At 49.3% G+C, this 19,342-nt stretch overlaps 1 protein-coding gene across 2 annotated transcripts in view; it reads left to right on the top strand.

Moving 5' to 3' along the window:
• Window positions 1-19,342, top strand: part of LOC143923711 (uncharacterized) — a 512,582-nt gene that overhangs the window by 110,232 nt on the left and 383,008 nt on the right. The window contains exon 11 of one of the 2 annotated variants that reach the window (XM_077447519.1): window positions 315-1,539. The exons of the other annotated variant lie outside the window; for it this stretch is intronic. Within the exon in view, the coding sequence (XP_077303645.1) occupies window positions 315-379 (65 nt within the window). The 3' untranslated portion in view covers window positions 380-1,539. Of the gene's footprint in view, window positions 1-314; window positions 1,540-19,342 lie in introns of those variants that run through there. 2 annotated transcript variants of the gene reach the window in all.

Below are 19,342 nucleotides of genomic sequence, written 5' to 3' on the forward strand. Positions count from 1 at the left end.
AATGTCAGTAGAGCAGTGGATGTGTCAGTAGGGCAGTGGATGGTGTCAGTAGAGAAGTGGACAATGTCAGTAGAGCAGTGGATGGTATCTGTAAGTGGACAATGTTAGTAGATCAGTGGACAGTGTCAGTAGATCAGTGGACAGTGTCAGTAGAGCAGTGGACAGTGTCAGTAGGGCAGATGATGGTGTCAGTAGGGCAGTGGACGGTGTCAGTAGGGCAGTGGACGGTGTCAGTAGTTTTTTTTATTTTCACAAATTTTTTACAATATTATTATTATTTTTTTTAATGTCTTCTAAATGACTTTTGTTTTTAGATCCTCCCCATCCACAAGTTGGAGAGATGAATATTCACAAACAGAAAGAAGATGAAGCAATTTGAAATTATTCTGGATACATAGATCTAAGTGCGAGCTGCTAAAGAAAGACAATTGGGACAGTCTCACATCCCATTATAACATCATGGTCTGATGATGTTTTCCAAATCTGTGACAGACAGGAGACAGATAAGACCTGTCAATGATCACTGACATTCACTCCATCGTTCAGCAGAGACCAGGGGATTAGAGATCATCTGTGAAGTTGAACCTGGAGAAGCCCATAGAGAGGACTATGGGTCCTATAGGATTGAGTAAACGCTCTTTGAATGGAACTGATAAAGCACAACTATAGGCTTCTGCATGGCAGTCTAAACGGCTCTAAAATCCAGTTACTATGTAAAGTACAGGCCTCATAAAGTAAACATTTACCTTCTCTGACTGAGCCAAATTCTTCTTCGTTGGTGTCTCACACGCTCTCCCTCCCAGACACTGCAGCTCGCAGTGGGAGAGGTTCAGCAACGGAGGCAGTGCTGTCAATCCAGATGGGTGTGGCCACATTCTAAATGACAAACTACAGACTGATAGCCACACCCTGCAGCATCCTCTCTTCCCACTTTAGTGCAGGCAGGTATAGTCTACATGAGAGTGGCAACTTCGTTCTGAATGCAGGAGCAGTGCAGCATCATGGCCACCCCCCATCACGGGAATGTGGACTTCACTGACAAGACCAACAAGTATTTGTGGACTGATTACGAGTAGTAAGTGCAGATACACTTATAATGAAAAACCAGGACATATTTTGTTAAACTCTTCATATATTGTTACATATTTCTTCGTTATCTTACATGAATCTCCATTAGATTACCTCCTCTCTAATGCTGATACTCATTAAATGGATTCACTCTTATGTCTCCTAAGTCATTATTGTTGAAGGTACTTATATAGTGCTGTCAATTTTACGCATTACATATAAATTGTACATTTAAATCACTCCCTACTCTCAAGGAGCTTACAATCTAAGGTCCCTAACTCACATTCATACATACACTAGTGACAATTTTAGACAGGATCCAATTAACGATCCAGCATGTCTTTGGAGGTTGGGAGGAAGCCCACACAGGCACAGGGAGAACATGCAAACTCCAGCCAGATAATGTCATGGTTGGGACTCAAAGCAGCAACCCCAGTGCTGCTAGGCAGAAGCACTACCACTTAGCCACTGTGCCACCCCTAAGGCCTCATGCACACGAGAGGCAGTTAAACGCGCGTTCAGATGCAGTTGGACAGTTTTTTAAACTGCCCCTGAACTCATTCAATGTTATCCTATGTGTCCATGCACACAGTCTCGTTTTTTTCCGTTTTTATGCAGTTGCGTTTAATCTCGTTTTTCCAGAAGCAAAAAAATGCGTTCAGAAGCAAAAATTTCCACGTTTCAGACACAAAACGCGGCAAAACGCGGTAAAACGCTGCTACCGCGTTTAGCCGCGTTTGCGTTTATATGCGTTTTTAAAGGTGACCTTTTTTTTTACATTAAAAATCTCAAAAATGATTGCAAATGCTGAAAAACCATTAGAAAAATATTTTAAACAATTGCAATTGCAAGTGGACAATCCACAACTTGTGGCAAGTGACATGGCAGGTGGCAAGTGATGTGGCAAGTGGACAATCCACAACTTGTGGCAAGTGACATGGCAGGTGGCAAGTGATGTGGCAAGTGGACAATCCACAACTTGTGGCAAGTGACGTGGCAGGTGAAGTGGCAAGTGACGTGGAAAGTGGACAATCCACAACTTGTGGCAGGTGACGTGGCAAGTGACCTGGCAGGTGACGCGGCAAGTGACCTGGCAGGTGACGTGGCAAGTGGAAAATCAACAACTTGTGGCAGGTGACTAGCATGTGACGTGGCAAGTGGACAATCCATAACTTGTGGCAGGTGACGTGGCAAGTGACGTGGCAAGTGGACAATCCACTTGTGGCAGGGGACGTGGCAAGTGACGTGGCAAGTGGACAATCCACTTGTGGCAGGGGATGTGGCAGGGGATGTGGCAAGTGACGTGGCGAGTGGACAATCCACAACTTGTGTCAGGTGACGTGGCAAGTGGACAATCCACAACTTGTGGCAGGTGATGTGGCAAGTGATGTGGCAAGTGGACAATCCACTTGTGGCAGGTGACGTGGCCAGGGGACGTGGCAAGGGACGTGGCAAGTGGACAATCCACAACTTGTGGCAGGTGACGTGGCAGGTGACGTGGAAAGTGATGTGGCAAGTGGACAATCCACAACTTGTGGCAGGTGATGTGGCTGGTGACGTGGCAAGTGGACAATCCACATCTTGTGGCAGGTGACGTGGCAGGTGACGTGGAAAGTGGTGTGGCAAGTGGACAATCCACAACTTGTGGCAGGTGATGTGGCTGGTGACGTGGAAAGTGGACAATCCACATCTTGTGGCAAGTGACGTGGCAGGTGATGTGGCAAGTGACGTGGCAAGTAGACAATCCACAACTTGTGGCAGGTGATGTGGCAAGTGACGTGGCAAGTGACGTGGCAGGTGATGTGGCAAGTCACGTGGCAAGTGGACAATCCACAACTTGTGGCAGGTGATGTGGCTGGTGACGTGGCAAGTGGACAATCCACAGCTTGTGGCAGGTGGCATGGCAGATGATGTGGAAAGTGGACAATCCACATCTCGTGGCAAGTGACGTGGCAGGTGATGTGGCAAGTGACGTGGCAAGTGGGCAATCCACAACTTGTGCAGGTGACGTGGCAAGTGATGTGGCAGGTGATGTGACAAGTGGACAATCCACATCTTGTGGCAAGTGACGTGGCAGCTGACGTGGCAAGTGACGTGGCAAGTGGACAATCCAAAACTTGTGGCAGGTGACGTGGCAAGTGACGTGGCAGGTGACGTGGCAAGTGACGTGGCAAGTGGACAATCCACAGCTTGTGGCAAGTGACATGGCAGGTGGCAAGTGATGTGGCAAGTGGACAATCCACAACTTGTGACAGGTGACATGGCAAGTGATGTGGCAAGTCACGTGGCAAGTGGAAATCCACAACTTGTGGCAGGTGATGTGGCTGGTGACATGGCAAGTGGACAATCCACAACTTGTGGCAGGTGGCATGGCAGGCGACATGGAAAGTGGACAATCCACATCTTGTGGCAGGTGATGTGGCACGTGACGTGGCAGGTGATGTGGCAAGTGACGTGGCAAGTGGACAATCCACAACTTGTGGCAGGTGATGTGGCAAGTGACGTGGCAGGTGATGTGGACAATCCCCAACTTGTGGCAGGTGACGTGGCAAGTGACGTGGCAAGTGGACAACCCACAACTTGTGGCAGGTGATGTGGCAGGTGACGTGGCAAGTGGACAATCCACAACTTGTGGCAGGTGACGTGGCAAGTGACGTGGCAGGTGACGTGGCAAGTAGACAATCCACAACTTGTGGCAGGTGATGTGGCAAGTGACGTGGCAGGTGATGTGGCAAGTGACGTGGCAAGTGGACAATCCACAACTTGTGGCAGGTGATGTGGCTGGTGACGTGGCAAGTGGACAATCCACAGCTTGTGGCAGGTGGCATGGCAGATGACGTGGAAAGTGGACAATCCACATCTCGTGGCAAGTGACGTGGCAGGTGATGTGGCAAGTGACGTGGCAAGTGGACAATCCACAACCTGTGGCAGGTGACGTGGCAGGTGATGTGGCAAGTGGACAATCCCCAACTTGTGGCAAGTGACGTGGCAAGTGACGTGGCAAGTAGACAATCCACAACTTGTGGCAGGTGATGTGGCAAGTGACGTGGCAGGTGATGTGGCAAGTGACGTGGCAAGTGGACAATCCACAACTTGTGGCAGGTGATGTGGCTGGTGACGTGGCAAGTGGACAATCCACAGCTTGTGGCAGGTGGCATGGCAGATGACGTGGAATGTGGACAATCCACATCTCGTGGCAAGTGACGTGGCAGGTGACGTGGCAGGTAATGTGGCAAGTGGACAATCCCCAACTTGTGGCAAGTGACGCGGCAAGTGGACAATCCAAAACTTGTGGCAGGTGACATGGCAGTTAGACAATCCACAACTTGTGGCAGATGACGTGGCAAGTGACGTGGCAAGTGACGTGGCAAGTGGACAATCCACAACTTGTGGCAGGTGACGTGGCAGTTAGACAATCCACAACTTGTGGCAGATGACGTGGCAAGTGACGTGGCAAGTGGACAATCCACAACTTGTGGCAGGTGCCGTGGCAAGTGACACGCTAAATACAAGTACACTGCAGCTCTCACAGCTGCTGCTACTCACTCTGGTCTCACAAAATGGCTGAAATAGTTAATAATACTGTTTTTTTGAGCTGGGGAGGGTCTATGATGTTAGCTTAACTAAATGCTTCTAGACGCAAATGCGGTAAAACGCGGTAAAATGCCGCTAAATCGCGGTAAAAATCGCGGCAAAATGCGCGTTTCTAAACGCCGTTTCAACATGTGTCCAGCAGCGTTTGCATCTGCGTCTCGTGTGCATGAAGCCTAAGTCTTTATTTTCTGTTTACTTCACCTTCTCCCATATAGTGGTCAATACAGCACTTTAAGGCGTCATGCACACGAGATGCTGTTAAACGCGTGTTCAGAGGCAGTTGGACACTTTTTTCAACTGCCCCTGAACTCATTCAATGTTATCCTATGTGTCCATGTACACAGTCAATTTTTTTGCCGTTTTTATGCAGTTGCGTTTAACCTCGTTTTTCCAGAAGCAAAAAAATGGGTTCAGACGCAAACATTTCCACGTTTCAGACGCAAAACGCAGGTAAACGCGGCTAAACGCTCGTCAGCCCCAACCCCCACCATGTTTCCATGTTGAACACCCATCCTTCATGAAACTGAAACTTTTTTCCACAAGCCAGCCCCCCTTCCCCCAAGCTAGGCTTGTCCACACCTTGGATTGTGATTAGCAAGTTGATCATCTTGGAAGACACATCTCTGAAAATGACTTCCGATGTAACCCAAAACCAATTAATTGAAGTAATTCAGAATCACATGCAATTATGGGACAAATCCCGTATGGCAGAAATAGTTTAAAAAAACATGCTTTGAGAGTTTGGGGAGGGTCTACATGATGTTATCTTTATAAACGCTTATAAACGCAAACGCGGCAAAACGCGGCATGCAAACGCAGCAAAACGGGCGTTTCTAAACGCGTGTTTCAGCTTTTTTTGAGCAGACTTTTCATGGGCGTCTCGTGTGCATGAAGCCTAACCTGCCAATGATTTTCTCTGATCCTTAAATTTGAACTCCAGAGAAGTCAAAAATCCTCCCCTGCAGTAAGGCTGCCCCCAGGTCAAATGCTCATTTGGCTCAAGGAGGCCACGATTAGCAATCCTCTGCTCCTGCAGAGGATTACTCAATCCTTACTCAATCCTCTGCCCCCGCAGACCTCTCCAGCTTTAAGGACCAGTCCCCACATTCTGTTTGCCCTAATGCTCTGAGAACCGATGCACTCTGACATTATCATGAACAGTGGCGGCTGGTGAAGTTTTAGGAAGGGGGGCGCCAGACCCCGTCCTTCCTTTTTGACCCCTCCCACAATAGAAATATGTGTATTGTAGAAAGTTTGACAATCAGCAGATAAAGATATTCCAAACACCTGGTGTTAGCACTTCAATCATCCCGGCACCATGGTTGTTATGGTGTCACGATGGTTGAAGCACATTATTTCTATTATTACATTGTAATATAAATTATAAATCATTCAACCCACCATAATGCAGAATCAGTGGGAGCCCTGAGCGTGGCACTAGCAACATCGCCTGCCATCAGGTGTCCCCAGCAGAGTCCGTCCTTATATCTAGTGATGGCCGAACAGTTCGCCCGACGGTCGTTTCGTGGCGAATTTTGGCTGTTCGCGGTCCGCCCGTTCAGCGGACTATTGGCACTGTTCGCCCGCGGACTTCCGTGTTTTTACTGTGTAAAGGAACTTTGACCTGATGACACATCCATCATGGGGTATAGGACAGCCAATTGAGACATGACAGCACATGGACACTTGGACATTCCCCCTAACTTATAAATACATCCGATCCGGCGGCCATTTTACATTCTTTCTTCTGTCACTATAGGGAAAGGTTGCTGTTTGGAGTAGGGAGAGATAAAACGCTAGCTATTTGGTACACAAAAGTTATTTTCAGGACTGGTATAGGTGTTAGGTGTATATAGGTTTGCTGTGCTACTGATTGTTGCAGCAGCCTGAGTGTCTTTTGTCAGTTTAGAGAAAGGGACAGAGCGCTGTGTGCTGCTATTGTAGGGACAGCCAGATTAGTCATCATCATCATCATTAGCTGTTACTATCAGGTCCACAAAAGTGCTATCCCAGTAACCAGTTACTGTTCCAGTAGCCTCTGTTTTGTCATTTTATATAGGGACAGGCAGGAAGCAGTGTGTCAGGCAGTGAGGATCAGTTTAATCAGTAGCTGTTACTATTAGTTCCACAAAGGTTCTTTTCAGGACTGGTATCAGTGGTATGGTAATAGGCTTGTACACGTATAATATTCTTTCTTCCAAATATAGAAAGAATATTATACTTGACTGCTGCCCTTCTGCTGCAGTCTGCTAATCATTCACAACTCACTTGTTCCACAAAGCTCTTTATCAGGACTGGTAACTTGGTCTGTGTAGGGTGCTACAGTACATAGGGTTGAGTGAGGTACAGTCTGCCATTCTATAAGGACTGGTATCGGTCCACAATACATAGGGTTGAGGTGCACCACTGCTGACCACTGCCCTATACTGCAGCAGTCCTTCATCGGGATAGGGAGTGGGACTGACGTACAGTCTGCTAATCAGTCACACACAACCTGCTTGTTCCACAAAGGTCCTTATAAGGACTGGTAACTTGGTGTAGGGTGCTACAGTACATAGGGTTGAGTGAGGTACAGTCTGCTGTTCTATAAGGACTGGTATCGGTCCACAATACATAGGGTTGAGGTGCACTACTGCTGACCGCTGCCCTATACTGCAGCAGTCCTTCAGCAGTATAGGGACTGACGTACAGTCTGCTAATCAGTCACACACAACCTACTTGGTCCACAAAGGTCCTTATAAGGACTGCTAACTTGGTGTAGGGTCAGGGGCGTACCTAGAGCATTTGGCACCCGGGGCGGATCCTACATCTGGCACCTCCCCCCCCCCCCCCATTTAAAATGAAAAAACACCCACGATTTATTTTCCATTTTCTCAAGAATATTTATTGTATACAGCACACGCCTGGATTCTGCACCCTGTATATAGGACATATCTGAATTCTGCACCCTGTATATAGGACATATCTGCATTCTGCACCCTGTATATAGGAGATTTCTGCATTCTGCACCCTGTATATAGGACATATCTGCACCCTGTATATAGGACATATCTGCACCCTGTATATAGGACATATCTGCATTCTGCACCCTGTATATAGGACATATCTGCACCCTGTATATAGGACATATCTGCATTCTGCGCCCTGTGTATAGGACATATCTGCACCCTGTATATAAGACATATCTGCATTCTGCACCCTGTATATAGGACATATCTGCATTCTGCACCCTGTATATAGGACATATCTGCATTCTGCACCCTGTATATAGGACATATCTGCACCCTGTATATAGGACATATCTGCATTCTGCACCCTGTATATAGGACATATCTGCACCCTGTATATAAGACATATCTGCATTCTGCGCCCTGTATATAGGACATATCTGCATTCTGCACCCTGTATATAGGACATATCTGCATTCTGCACCCTGTATATAGGACATATCTGCACCCTGTATATAGGACATATCTGCATTCTGCGCCCTGTATATAGGACATATCTGCACCCTGTATATAAGACATATCTGCATTCTGCGCCCTGTATATAGGACATATTTGCACTCTGTATATAGGACATATCTGCACCCTGTATATAGGACAAATCTGCACCCTGTATATAGGACAAATCTGCACCCTGTATATAGGACATATCTGAATTCTGCACCCTGTATATAGGACATATCTGCATTCTGCACCCTGTATATAGGACATATCTGCATTCTGCACCCTGTATATAGGACATATCTGCATTCTGCACCCTGTATATAGGACATATCTGCACCCTGTATATAGGACATATCTGCACCCTGTATATAGGACATATCTGCATTCTGCGCCCTGTATATAGGACATATCTGCACCACGTATATAGGACATATCTGCACCCTGTATATATGGCATATCTGCATTCTGCACCCTGTATATAGGACATATCTGCACCATGTATATAGGACATATCTGCACCCTGTATATAGGACATATCTGCATTCTGCGCCCTGTATATAGGACATATCTGCATTCTGCACCCTGTATATAGGACATATCTGCACCCTGTATATAGGACATATCTGCACCCTGTATATAGGACATATCTGCATTATGAAATCCCCCCTCTCCCATCAGGTCAGCTACACTATACACATGCCAGGGGGAGGGGGTGATGGACACAGCAGTCACCCTGACTCCCCCCCCCCCCTCAGACCAGCACAGGGTAGACACAATACTCCAGCCTCTTCTTACATCAACCCCCCCCCCCCCCCCCCATCAGCTACACTATACACATGGCAGGGGGAGGGGGACACAGCAATCACCCTGACCCCCCCCCCCCCAGACCAGCACATGGCAGGGGTAGACACACTCCTCCAGCCCCTTACATCAACTCCCCCCCAATCAGGTCAGACAGCTACACAATACACATGGCAGGGAGAGGGAGTGGTGGATATAGCAATTACAGTTACTGACCCCCCACCATAGACCAGCACAGGGGTAGACACAATTCTGCAGGCTGCAGCCTCTTCTTACATCAATCCCCCCCTCCACTCACCATCTCAGGCTCTCAGTCAGCTAGGGAGGACTCCTATTCACTGTGTGGAAGCAGCCGCCCCAGCGGAGAGAGATGAGACAGACACACACAGGCAGCAGCAGTGGTGGGTGGTGGCGGAGCTAGCAGGAGGGAATACAGTCACTCACTGAACAGTCTGGAACAGTCCATTGTGGTCATGGCACGGGGGTGTTCTAAAAAAAACTAAAGTGAAAATGAGCAACCAGAGACAGCAGGGATGCCCTTGAGATGATCTGACGGTGTCACCCCGACGTGGGTGCGGAATTCACCCCCATATCAAAGTCACTTGGCCACTGACACCCCCCCAAATTGTGGCACCCGGGGCGGACCGCACCCCCCGCCCCCATATTGGTACGCCCCTGTGTAGGGTGCTACAGTACATAGGGTTGAGTGAGGTACAGTGTGCTGTTCTATAAGGACTGGTATCGGTCCACAATACATAGGGTTGAGGTGCACTACTGCTGACCGCTGCCCTATACTGCAGCAGTCCTTCAGCAGTATAGGGACTGACGTACAGTCTGCTAATCAGTCACACACAACCTACTTGGTCCACAAAGATCCTTATAACGACTGGTAAGGTCCAGGGTGCTACAGTACATAGGGTTGAGTGAGGTACAGTCTGCTGTTCTATAAGCACCGGTATCGGTCCACAATAGATAGGGTTGAGGTGCACCACTGCTGACCGCTGCCCTATACTGCAGCAGTCCTTCAGCAGTATATGGACTGACGTACAGTCTGCTAATCAGTCACACACAACCTACTTGGTCCACAAAGGTCCTTATAAGGACTAGTAACTTGGTGTAGGGTGCTACAGTACATAGGGTTGAGTGAGGTACAGTCTGCTGTTCTATAAGGACTGGTATCGGTCCACAATACATAGGGTTGAGGTGCACTACTGCTGACCGCTGCCCTATACTGCAGCAGTGCTTCAGCAGTATAGGGACTGACGTACAGTCTGCTAATCAGTCACACACAACCTACTTGGTCCACAAAGGTCCTTATAAGGACTGTTAACTTGGTGTAGGGTGCTACAGTACATAGGGTTGAGTGAGGTACAGTCTACTGTTCTGTAAGGACTGGTATCGGTCCACAATACATAGGGTTGAGGTGCACTACTGCTGACTGCTGCCCTATACTGCAGCAGTCCTTCAGCAGTATAGGGACTGACGTACAGTCTGCAAATCAGTCACACACAACCTACTTGGTCCACAAAGGTCCTTATAAGGACTGGTAACTTGGTGTAGGGTGCTACAGTACATAGGGTTGAGTGAGGTACAGTCTGCTGTTCTGTAAGGACTGGTATCGGTCCACAATACATAGGGTTGAGGTGCACTACTGCTGACCGCTGCCCTATACTGCAGCAGTCCTTCAGCAGTATAGGGACTGACGTACAGTCTGCTAATCAGTCACACACAATCCAACTTGGTCCACAAAGGTCCTTATAAGGACTGGTAACTTGGTGTAGGGTGCTACAGTACATAGGGTTGAGTGAGGTACAGTCTGCTGTTCTGTAAGGACTGGTATCGGTCCACAATACATAGGGTTGAGGTGCACTACTGCTGACTGCTGCCCTATACTGCAGCAGTCCTTCATCGGTATAGGGACTGAGAGTTTTGTCACAGGGTCATTTAAAAAATGACAGGCAGAGGAAGAGGCAGGCCCTTCTGCAGGGGTGGTAGGGGTAGGGCAGGAGCAACAGCCTTGAGCCAAAGTGGGAAGTTGCAGAAGGTGCGTTCAATTACTTTAAAGGACGCACCAGACTTGGTTGAGTGCCTCAGCCTTACTCTTCTGCACCCTCCTCATCCTCTTGATCTGCACCCTCTTCTTCACTCTCTGCTATGTGCACCCCCAAAGACACTACCACCAACAACACCACCACCACCACATACCTTCCGTTTGAGTCACAGGAATTATTTTCCGATCCATATCAAGAGGACATTTCTGATGCACAGCCACTCTTGGTATTGGATCAGGAAGAGGAGGTAGCAACAACCGCTACTCAGCAGTCTGACGACAGTACCCAGATCAGCCCAAGGAGGAGGCTGGTCCCCGGTGTTGCTGCCTACTCCGAGATCTCTACTTATAGCGGTGGGGAAGGTGACGTTGATGATGACGTGTCTAGTGATGTTACGTAGGTGCCCACAAGAGAGGAAGAGGAGGGGAGTTCAGAGGGAGATATGGACCAGCAGATAGGGAGGAGAAGCAGGAATAACTTACATTGCACAGGAGGGACAAAGCAGACTGCAAATGTATCAGGAGCGAGTCATCGACCATGTACGGTCACATCTGGCGCTCCCAGGACACCGGCACATGGCTCCGCAGTGTGGGCTTTTTTTAACGTGTCCGCTGCTGACAATAGCGTTGCCATCTGAAATCTTTGCAGTCAACGCATTAGTCGCGGTAAGCCCAACACTCACCTAGGGACGACCGCCTTAAGAAGGCACATGGGAAGCCATCACTGAGCCGAGTGGGAGCAACGGAACACACAAAGCCACACTGCAGGCTCTCACCGTCCAGCCTCGTCTTCTACTTCTCCTTCTCCTCTCTCCTCACAATTGTCCTCCACTCCACCTTCCATCACGCAAAGCTCACGTTTTTCTGCAAAAAGGCAGGCTTCCGTGGGCCTAATGTTCGAGCGTAAAAAAATGATGACGCCGGATAACCCTCTTGCCCAACGGTTGACGGCTGGCTTGTCAGAACTCATAGCCCGCCAACTACTGCCATATAAACTGGTGGACTCGGAGGCCTTTCGCAAATTTGTGGCCTTTGGAACACCACAATGGAAGGTCCCAGGAAGGAAGTATTTCTCAGAGAAGGGCATCCCAGAGCTATATGGCCATGTTCAGCGGCAAGTGAATGTATCTCTGGCACACAGTGTCGGTGCCAAGATACATCTGACCACAGACACGTGGTCTAGCAAACACGGGCAGGGAATGTATATCACTTTTACTGCCCACTGGGTGAACCTTCTGATGGCCGTCAAGCATGTAACCCGTGGCACCCGTGTAGATTTGGTTTTACCGCCATGGATTGCATGCAGGCCTGACTCTTCTTCTCCTCCTCCTCCTACTCCATCCTCCTCCCTCTCCTCCTCAGCAGACTCCTCCTTTTCCACTGCTAGCGTCTCTTCCGCTGCACCGCCCAAGCTCCCCAGAACATATTCCACATGCCAGGTGAGGCGTTGCCATGCCGTGCTGCGTCTGTTGTGCCTGGAAGCCAAGAGCCACACTGGCCCCGCACTCCTTTCAGCTTTGCGTTCACAGGCAGATCAGTGGCTAACACCGCTCAATTTGACAGTTGGTAAAGTGGTGTGTGACAACGGTGCCAATCTGCTTAGCGCATTGAAACAGGGCAAAATCACGCACGTGTCATGCTTGGCACACGTCTTAAACTTGGTCGTGCAGCGATTCCTTGTCAAATACCCTGGGGTCCAGGACATCTTGCGGCAGGCAAGGAAAATCTCGGCCCATTTCAGAAGATCTTACACGGCCATGGCTCGCTTTGCTGACATTCAGCGGCGACACAATCTTCCGGTCAGACGTCTTATTTGCGATTGCCCGACGCGATGGAACTCAACCTTCTATATGCTTGATAGGCTGCTCCAGCAGAAACGTGCAGTTAACGTCTACCTGTATGAACTCTGCGGCAGAAACGGTTCTGGGGAGCTGGGTTTTTTTTCACCGCGCCAGTGGCTGCTCATGCGCGACGCATGCAGACTTCTGCGCCCATTTGAGGAGATCACCAAACTGGTCAGTCGCAGCCATGGCGCCATCAGTGACATGGTACCTTATGCCTTCTTTATGGAGCGTGCATTGCGTCGTGTTCTTTGATCAAGCTGTGGAGGAGCAGGAGCGGGAAGATGAGGAAGTCGCAATGCTGGATGAATTCCCAGGGGGGGCTACTCTATCTGAGACAAGTCAACAACAGGAGTCTGAAGAGGAGTCAGAGGAGGATGGTGCCGGGGCGGATGAGGAGGAGCATGAAGAGCATGCTTTAAACCTTTCTGGGATCCCTGTTGTGCGTGGATGGGGAGAGGAGAATGAAGAGGACGACATTATCCTGGATGATGAGCAGGAGCCAGGCCACCACACCGCTTCCACTTTAGTGCAAATGGGGGCCTTCATGCTCCAGTGTTTTAATAGGGACCCCCATATAAAAAGCATAAGGGTCAAGGACCAGTACTGGGTGGCAATGTACTTAGACCCCCGGTACAAACACAAAATGGCAGAAATGTTACCGCCGTCGCAGAGGGCTGTCAGAATGCAGCACTTCCAGGCCTTGCTTCGAGAAATGCTGCATTCTGCTTTTGCGTGCGCTGGCAGAGGAGCAATTCCCACTCCCAGAGAAGGAGTTGCGGGTACCAATCCAACAGCGCCTGCAAGAAGAGGCCGGTTTGAAGATGTGTTGGTGACTTCGGATATGAGGTAATTCTTTCAGCCGACCCATCGACAGGTGTCATCCGGATCCAGCATCAGGGAACGCCTAGACCGTCAGGTGTCCTACTACATTGGGTTAACGGCCGATGTGGACGCTCTGAGGAGTGATGAACCCCTGGACTACTGGGTGGGCAGGCTCGACCTCTGGCCAGAGCTTGCCCAATTTGCAATCGAACTGTTGGCTTGCACCTCATCCAGTGTCCTGTCCGAAAGGACGTTCAGCGCAGCAGGGGGGATCGTGACCGATAAGCGTACTCGCCTAGCTCACGACAGTGTTAACTACCTCACATTTCTAAAAATGAATGAGGCATGGAGCTCGGAGGAATTCAACACATGTGACCAGTAGACCATGTATATGTCTATAAACAATTTTTTTAATCAAGCACACAGACCTTCTTTCTTCATTTGGCTCACTTCCTTGTCCAAAAAAAGCACACCGTACTATATGCCCCTACCCTCCTCTTTGAAGAGGTTGAGCGGTGTCATATTTCTACTGGGGCTGCTTATTATGAGGGGCTCACACCATCCCTGTGCTGTGCTGATTTACTCCTGGGGCTGCTTATTATGAGGGGCTCACACCATCCCTGTGCTATGCTGACATCCTCCTGGGGCTGCTTATTATGAGGGGCTCACACCATCCCTGTGCTATGCTGATTTACTCCTGGGGCTGCTTATTATGAAGGGCTCACACCATCCCTGTGCTGTGTTGACTTACTCCTGGGGCTGCTTATTATGAGGGGCTCACACCATCCCTGTGCTATGCTGATTTACTCCTGGGGCTGCTTATTATGAGGGGCTCACACCATCCCTGTGCTGTGCTGACTTACTCCTGGGGCTGCTTATTATGAGGGGCTCACACCATCCCTGGGCTATGCTGATTTACTCCTGGGGCTGCTTATTATGAGGGGCTCACACCATCCCTGTGCTATGCTGACATCCTCCTGGGGCTGCTTATTATGAGGGGCTCACACCATCCCTGTGCTGTGCTGACATACTCCTGGGGCTGCTTATTATGAGGGGCTCACACCATCCCTGTGCTGTGCTGACTTACTCCTGGGGCTGCTTATTATGAGGGGCTCACACCATCCCTGTGCTATGCTGATTTACTCCTGGGGCTGCTTATTATGATGGGCTCACACCATCCCTGTGCTGTGCTGACTTACTCCTGGGGCTGCTTATTATGAGGGGCTCACACCATCCCTGTGCTATGCTGACATCCTCCTGGGGCTGCTTATTATGAGGGGCTCACACCATCCCTGTGCTGTGCTGATTTACTCCTGGGGCTGCTTATTATGAGGGGCTCACACCATCCCTGTGCTGTGCTGACTTACTCCTGGGGCTGCTTATTATGAGGGGCTCCCATCAGTCCTGTGCTATGCTGACTTCCTCCTGGGGCTGCTTACGGTGCAGGTGTCAGTGCTGTATATCACGGTGCTGATGTCAGTGCTCTCTGTCACGGTGCTGCTGTCAGTGCTGTATATCACGGTGCTGGTGTGAGTGCTTTATGTCACACTGCTGATGTCAGTGCTCTCTATCACGGTGCTGCTGTCAGTGCTGTATATCACGGTGCTGGTGTCATTGCTGTATGTCACGCTGCTGATGTCAGTGCTCTCTATCACGGTGCTGCTGTCAGTGCTGTATATCACGGTGCTGGTGTCATTGCTGTATGTCACGCTGCTGATGTCAGTGCTCTCTATCACGGTGCTTTTGTCAATGTTGTATATCACGGTGCTGGTGTCATTGCTGTATGTCACGCTGCTGATGTCAGTGCTCTCTATCACGGTGCTGTTGTCAGATGACTCTATCACGGTGCAGGTGTCATTGCTGTATGTCACACTGCTGATGTCAGTGCTCTGTATCACGGTGCTGCTGTCAGATGACTCTATCACGGTGCAGGTGTCATTGCTGTATGTCACGCTGCTGGTGATCATCTCCTGCACTTCTTTGCCTACCCTGGTCCCTGACCTTCCGTCTCCTCCATTGCCTTCATGCGCTCCACAGTCCTGAATTGTCACAACAATTTCCCATATAAAAAAAGAATGCTTGTAGTTGTCGATCCCAGATTCACCTCATACATGTGTTATGTCATTGGCCATGTGGTGGGACTATGTTTGCACAGCTAATAATTATTTTGTGGCTGCAAATTTGACCTATGGGTTTGCGAAGTTCGCCTCCCATTGAAGTCATTGGGGTCCGCTGCGAACGTTCCGGTTCGCGAACTATCGGCCGCGTTCGTGAAACGTCCCGTCGGAAGTTTGTCCATCACTACTTATATCAGGTGCACCCAGTGGAGTCCCTCCTTACATGCAGCCTGTGCAACATCAAATGCAGCCTGTGTCCCACCAAACGCAGCCTGTGCCCAATCAAACGCAGCCTGTGCCCAATCAAACACAGCCTGCGCCCAATCAAACGCAGCCTCTGTCCCACCTAATGCAGCCTGTTGTCCTCTCCTGTGGTGCTTCCTTCCACTGGCATCGGTGATGGAGCAGCATACTTCCTGCGTCAGGCGGAAGCTTCTCGGCGCTTCAGAAAGTGCCGCAAGGTGGGCTAAACGCCCGCAGATGAAGCGCCACATCTACAATCTTGTGATTGCATAGACGTGGCACTTCCCATAAGTGCACTGTGTCCGGTGTCTGAACACAGTGCACTTAAGGACCTTTTTTTGGATTTTTTGTTTAAAGGGCCTGTATTACATTTTTTATTTTATTTTTTGTTTTGTTTTTTTGCGGCTGCCTGGGGGGGGGGGAGGTTTGTGCGGTGTCGTTCATGCGCCCCTTATGAACGGGCCGCCACTGATCAAGACCAATGCAGAGCCTATAACCCTACATTGTACATGAAGACACAGAGGGACAGTCCACCTCTCAAGCATAGATAAATAGAAAAAAGCTCCAGCTGCTGGGTTGGAAGGGGGGTAAGTAAAAGTAAATTTCGCTATCCCTAGATCTAAACAAGCATTCAACCCTTGAAGAGAAGGGGCTGCCCCACTTCCAGTCTGGCCAACGAAGATGGCTGAAGATCCCCAACTCAGAAGAAGATGGTGCTCTTCACGAACACAATCTTTCATGTATTAGAATTTAAATCTATTTCATAGGTTATGTAATTTATTAGGTTATATTAACATTCTGAATGTAATGCATTTATTTAATATAATACCATACGATCATTTTGGAGCATGTCACTCTAATATTATTATTAAATTATGTTTTAATATTTTTAATAGTATCAGTATTAATTTCATTAAATATTATTAAAGTATAAATAAAGGCAAAACTTTTTTTTGTATTGGAGTGCAGAGGGATAAGAAGGCGTATCAGTTTGTATTGCTGTCTGTGCCCCCATTAGGGAGGTTCACCCGCTCTATTTGCCCTTTTTACCATTAAAGGGGAGGGCCAGATGATTTTTTTTTTTTTTTTTAAGTCTTAATAGGCAGACTTACCTGTTCAGGGCGCCTGCGATGTCGGCCGCCCGAGGCCAACCCACCCCTCGGCTCTCGGGTCCCAGCGCCGCCATTCCAACTAAGGGAAACAGGCGGTGGAGCCTTGCGGTTTCACTGCCCGTTTCCTACTGCGCATGCACAAGTCGCGCAGCGCTTTGTGAATAGCCGGGTGTGTTCTGGGACACACAGTTTTTCACACAGTTTTTCAGGGTGGCCCTCCACTTTAACATTGAACGTGAAAGAAAAAGAAAAAGAAAATCCCAAATTTTGGGTTGACCCAGAACAGTAATAGAGGGGAAATCCAATGGGGACACTGTTATGGGACAAGAAGTGAAGGCAAATCTCCCCAGTGGGACACAGATGATAAATAAAAAAAACTGACAGGGGTTATAAAGGGGTGTGTAACACACAGTGTAGGGATAAGAAGAGCTCAAAATTCCCCCCCCCCCCCCCCCCCCGCATGCAATACTCTCCTCCATGTTACCCCCATCAAATATCCCAACTCCCTCTCCTGCAAAATAAAAATGAAAAAGCCAGCACCAATCTTTATGCTCACTCTCCACCCTACCAACAAAAAGAATTTCCCAGAACAATTCCCTCCTCAAAACAAATCCTCTTCCCCCTTCCTCAGCACAAGTCCTCCTCCACTTTCCCCAAAATGCCCATTCCTAGCACCCCCTCCTCACCCATCTCAGCACTTATACATGCCCCCCTCAATTCCCCCTCCTAACAGAAACCCTTCTTCCCCCAATACCCTTCTCGGAATAAGTCCTCTGCCACCACCAAATCCTACCTCCCAGCACAGCCTCCCATTCCAGTAGAACACCCCCCCCCCCCCCCCAAAAAAAAAAAAAATCTCTCTTGTAGTATAAATCTTTCTCCTCCTCCCACCCCCACCAAAAAAAAAAAAGAAATCCCACTTCTAGCACAAACCTCTCCCTAAAAAAATACCCCCTTCCCAGCACAATTCTCCTTCCATCCCACAAATCCCTATCTCGGCACAGCTCCTCATCCCAGCATTCCCCCCAAGCATAAATCCTCCCAGTACAAATTCTCTCCCCCAAATCCCCCCCCCCCCCAGCACAACATGCTCCACCTCCTGGTACAATTCCTCTCCTCTTGTCCTCTCCAGGTCAAATCCTCTTTCCTCCAAGCCCTTCCTACACAAGTCCTCTCCTCAGTTCCATCACATATCCTCCCACCTAAATCCCCCCTACCAGTACAAACTTTTCCCCTACAAACACAAATCCTTTCCCCCTCTCATACAAATCCATACTCCCAACTGTCCCAGTTTTAATGGGCCTTTGCTGGGATTTGAACAAAATCCCAGCGTCCTATGAATCTGGGCTGAGTCCCGGAGCCCAGTGCTGGAACAAGTTCTGGCACTTGGCTCCACTAACTTGCCAAGCAGGAGCTAGTGTGCGCATCCAGGGCAAATGTTCTCCATCTCTCGGGGGGTCCCAGATGTCATGATCATTCCCTTTGTGAGAAGTTGGATATATGCTGGGGGGGCAATCTGGGAGGGAGAGGACTAGTGCTGGAAGGGAGGGTTGGATATGTGCTGGGGGGGCACTCTGGGAGGGAGAGGGCTAGTGCTGTAAAGGGGGAGGGTTGGATATGTGCTGGGGGCAGGGCTAGTGCTGGAAAGGGGGGGTTGGATATATGCTGGGGGAGAGGACTAGTGATGGAAGGTGGGGTTGGATATGTGCTGGGGTGAAAGGGCTAGTGCTGGAAGGGGGGGGTTGGATACAAGCTGTGGGGGAGAGGGAGGGCTATTGCTGGAAGAGGGGGTTGTATATGTGCTGGATGGGGGGGGGGGGGGGGCTGGATATGTGCTGCGGTGGAGAGGGCTAGTGCTGGAAGAGACTGTGAAGTTTCAAATTCATTCCACACTTCTGGCATATGTCCTTCCTCATACCAAAGCACCCCCCTCCAACACATATCCTCCTACCCCCCACCCCAAACACTCCACCAAGTGTACATCCTTTTAGTTTCCTCCTTCCAAACCCACTCTCTCCCCCTCCTCCCTGTCCATCTACAAAGCATAGAACACTCTGTACAGACCTGAGCTCAGCGCTTGTTCCTGCTCCCCCTCCTCTTGTGTGTATATACAGAACTGAAGGAGGAGGAGGAGGCAGCTTTGTTCTGCTGTGTGAGTGAGACCGGCTGCAGGGATGGCGGGGAGGAGAGAAATGCAGCAGATGATTGTGCAGATATTTCATGGGACAGCAGGCTGGAATTT

This window comes from Lithobates pipiens, unplaced genomic scaffold (genome assembly GCF_037356315.1).
Source record: "Lithobates pipiens isolate NorthernLeopardFrog02 unplaced genomic scaffold, aLitPip1_a1.2 Scaffold_22, whole genome shotgun sequence".
Taxonomy (NCBI): Eukaryota; Metazoa; Chordata; class Amphibia; order Anura; family Ranidae; genus Lithobates; species Lithobates pipiens.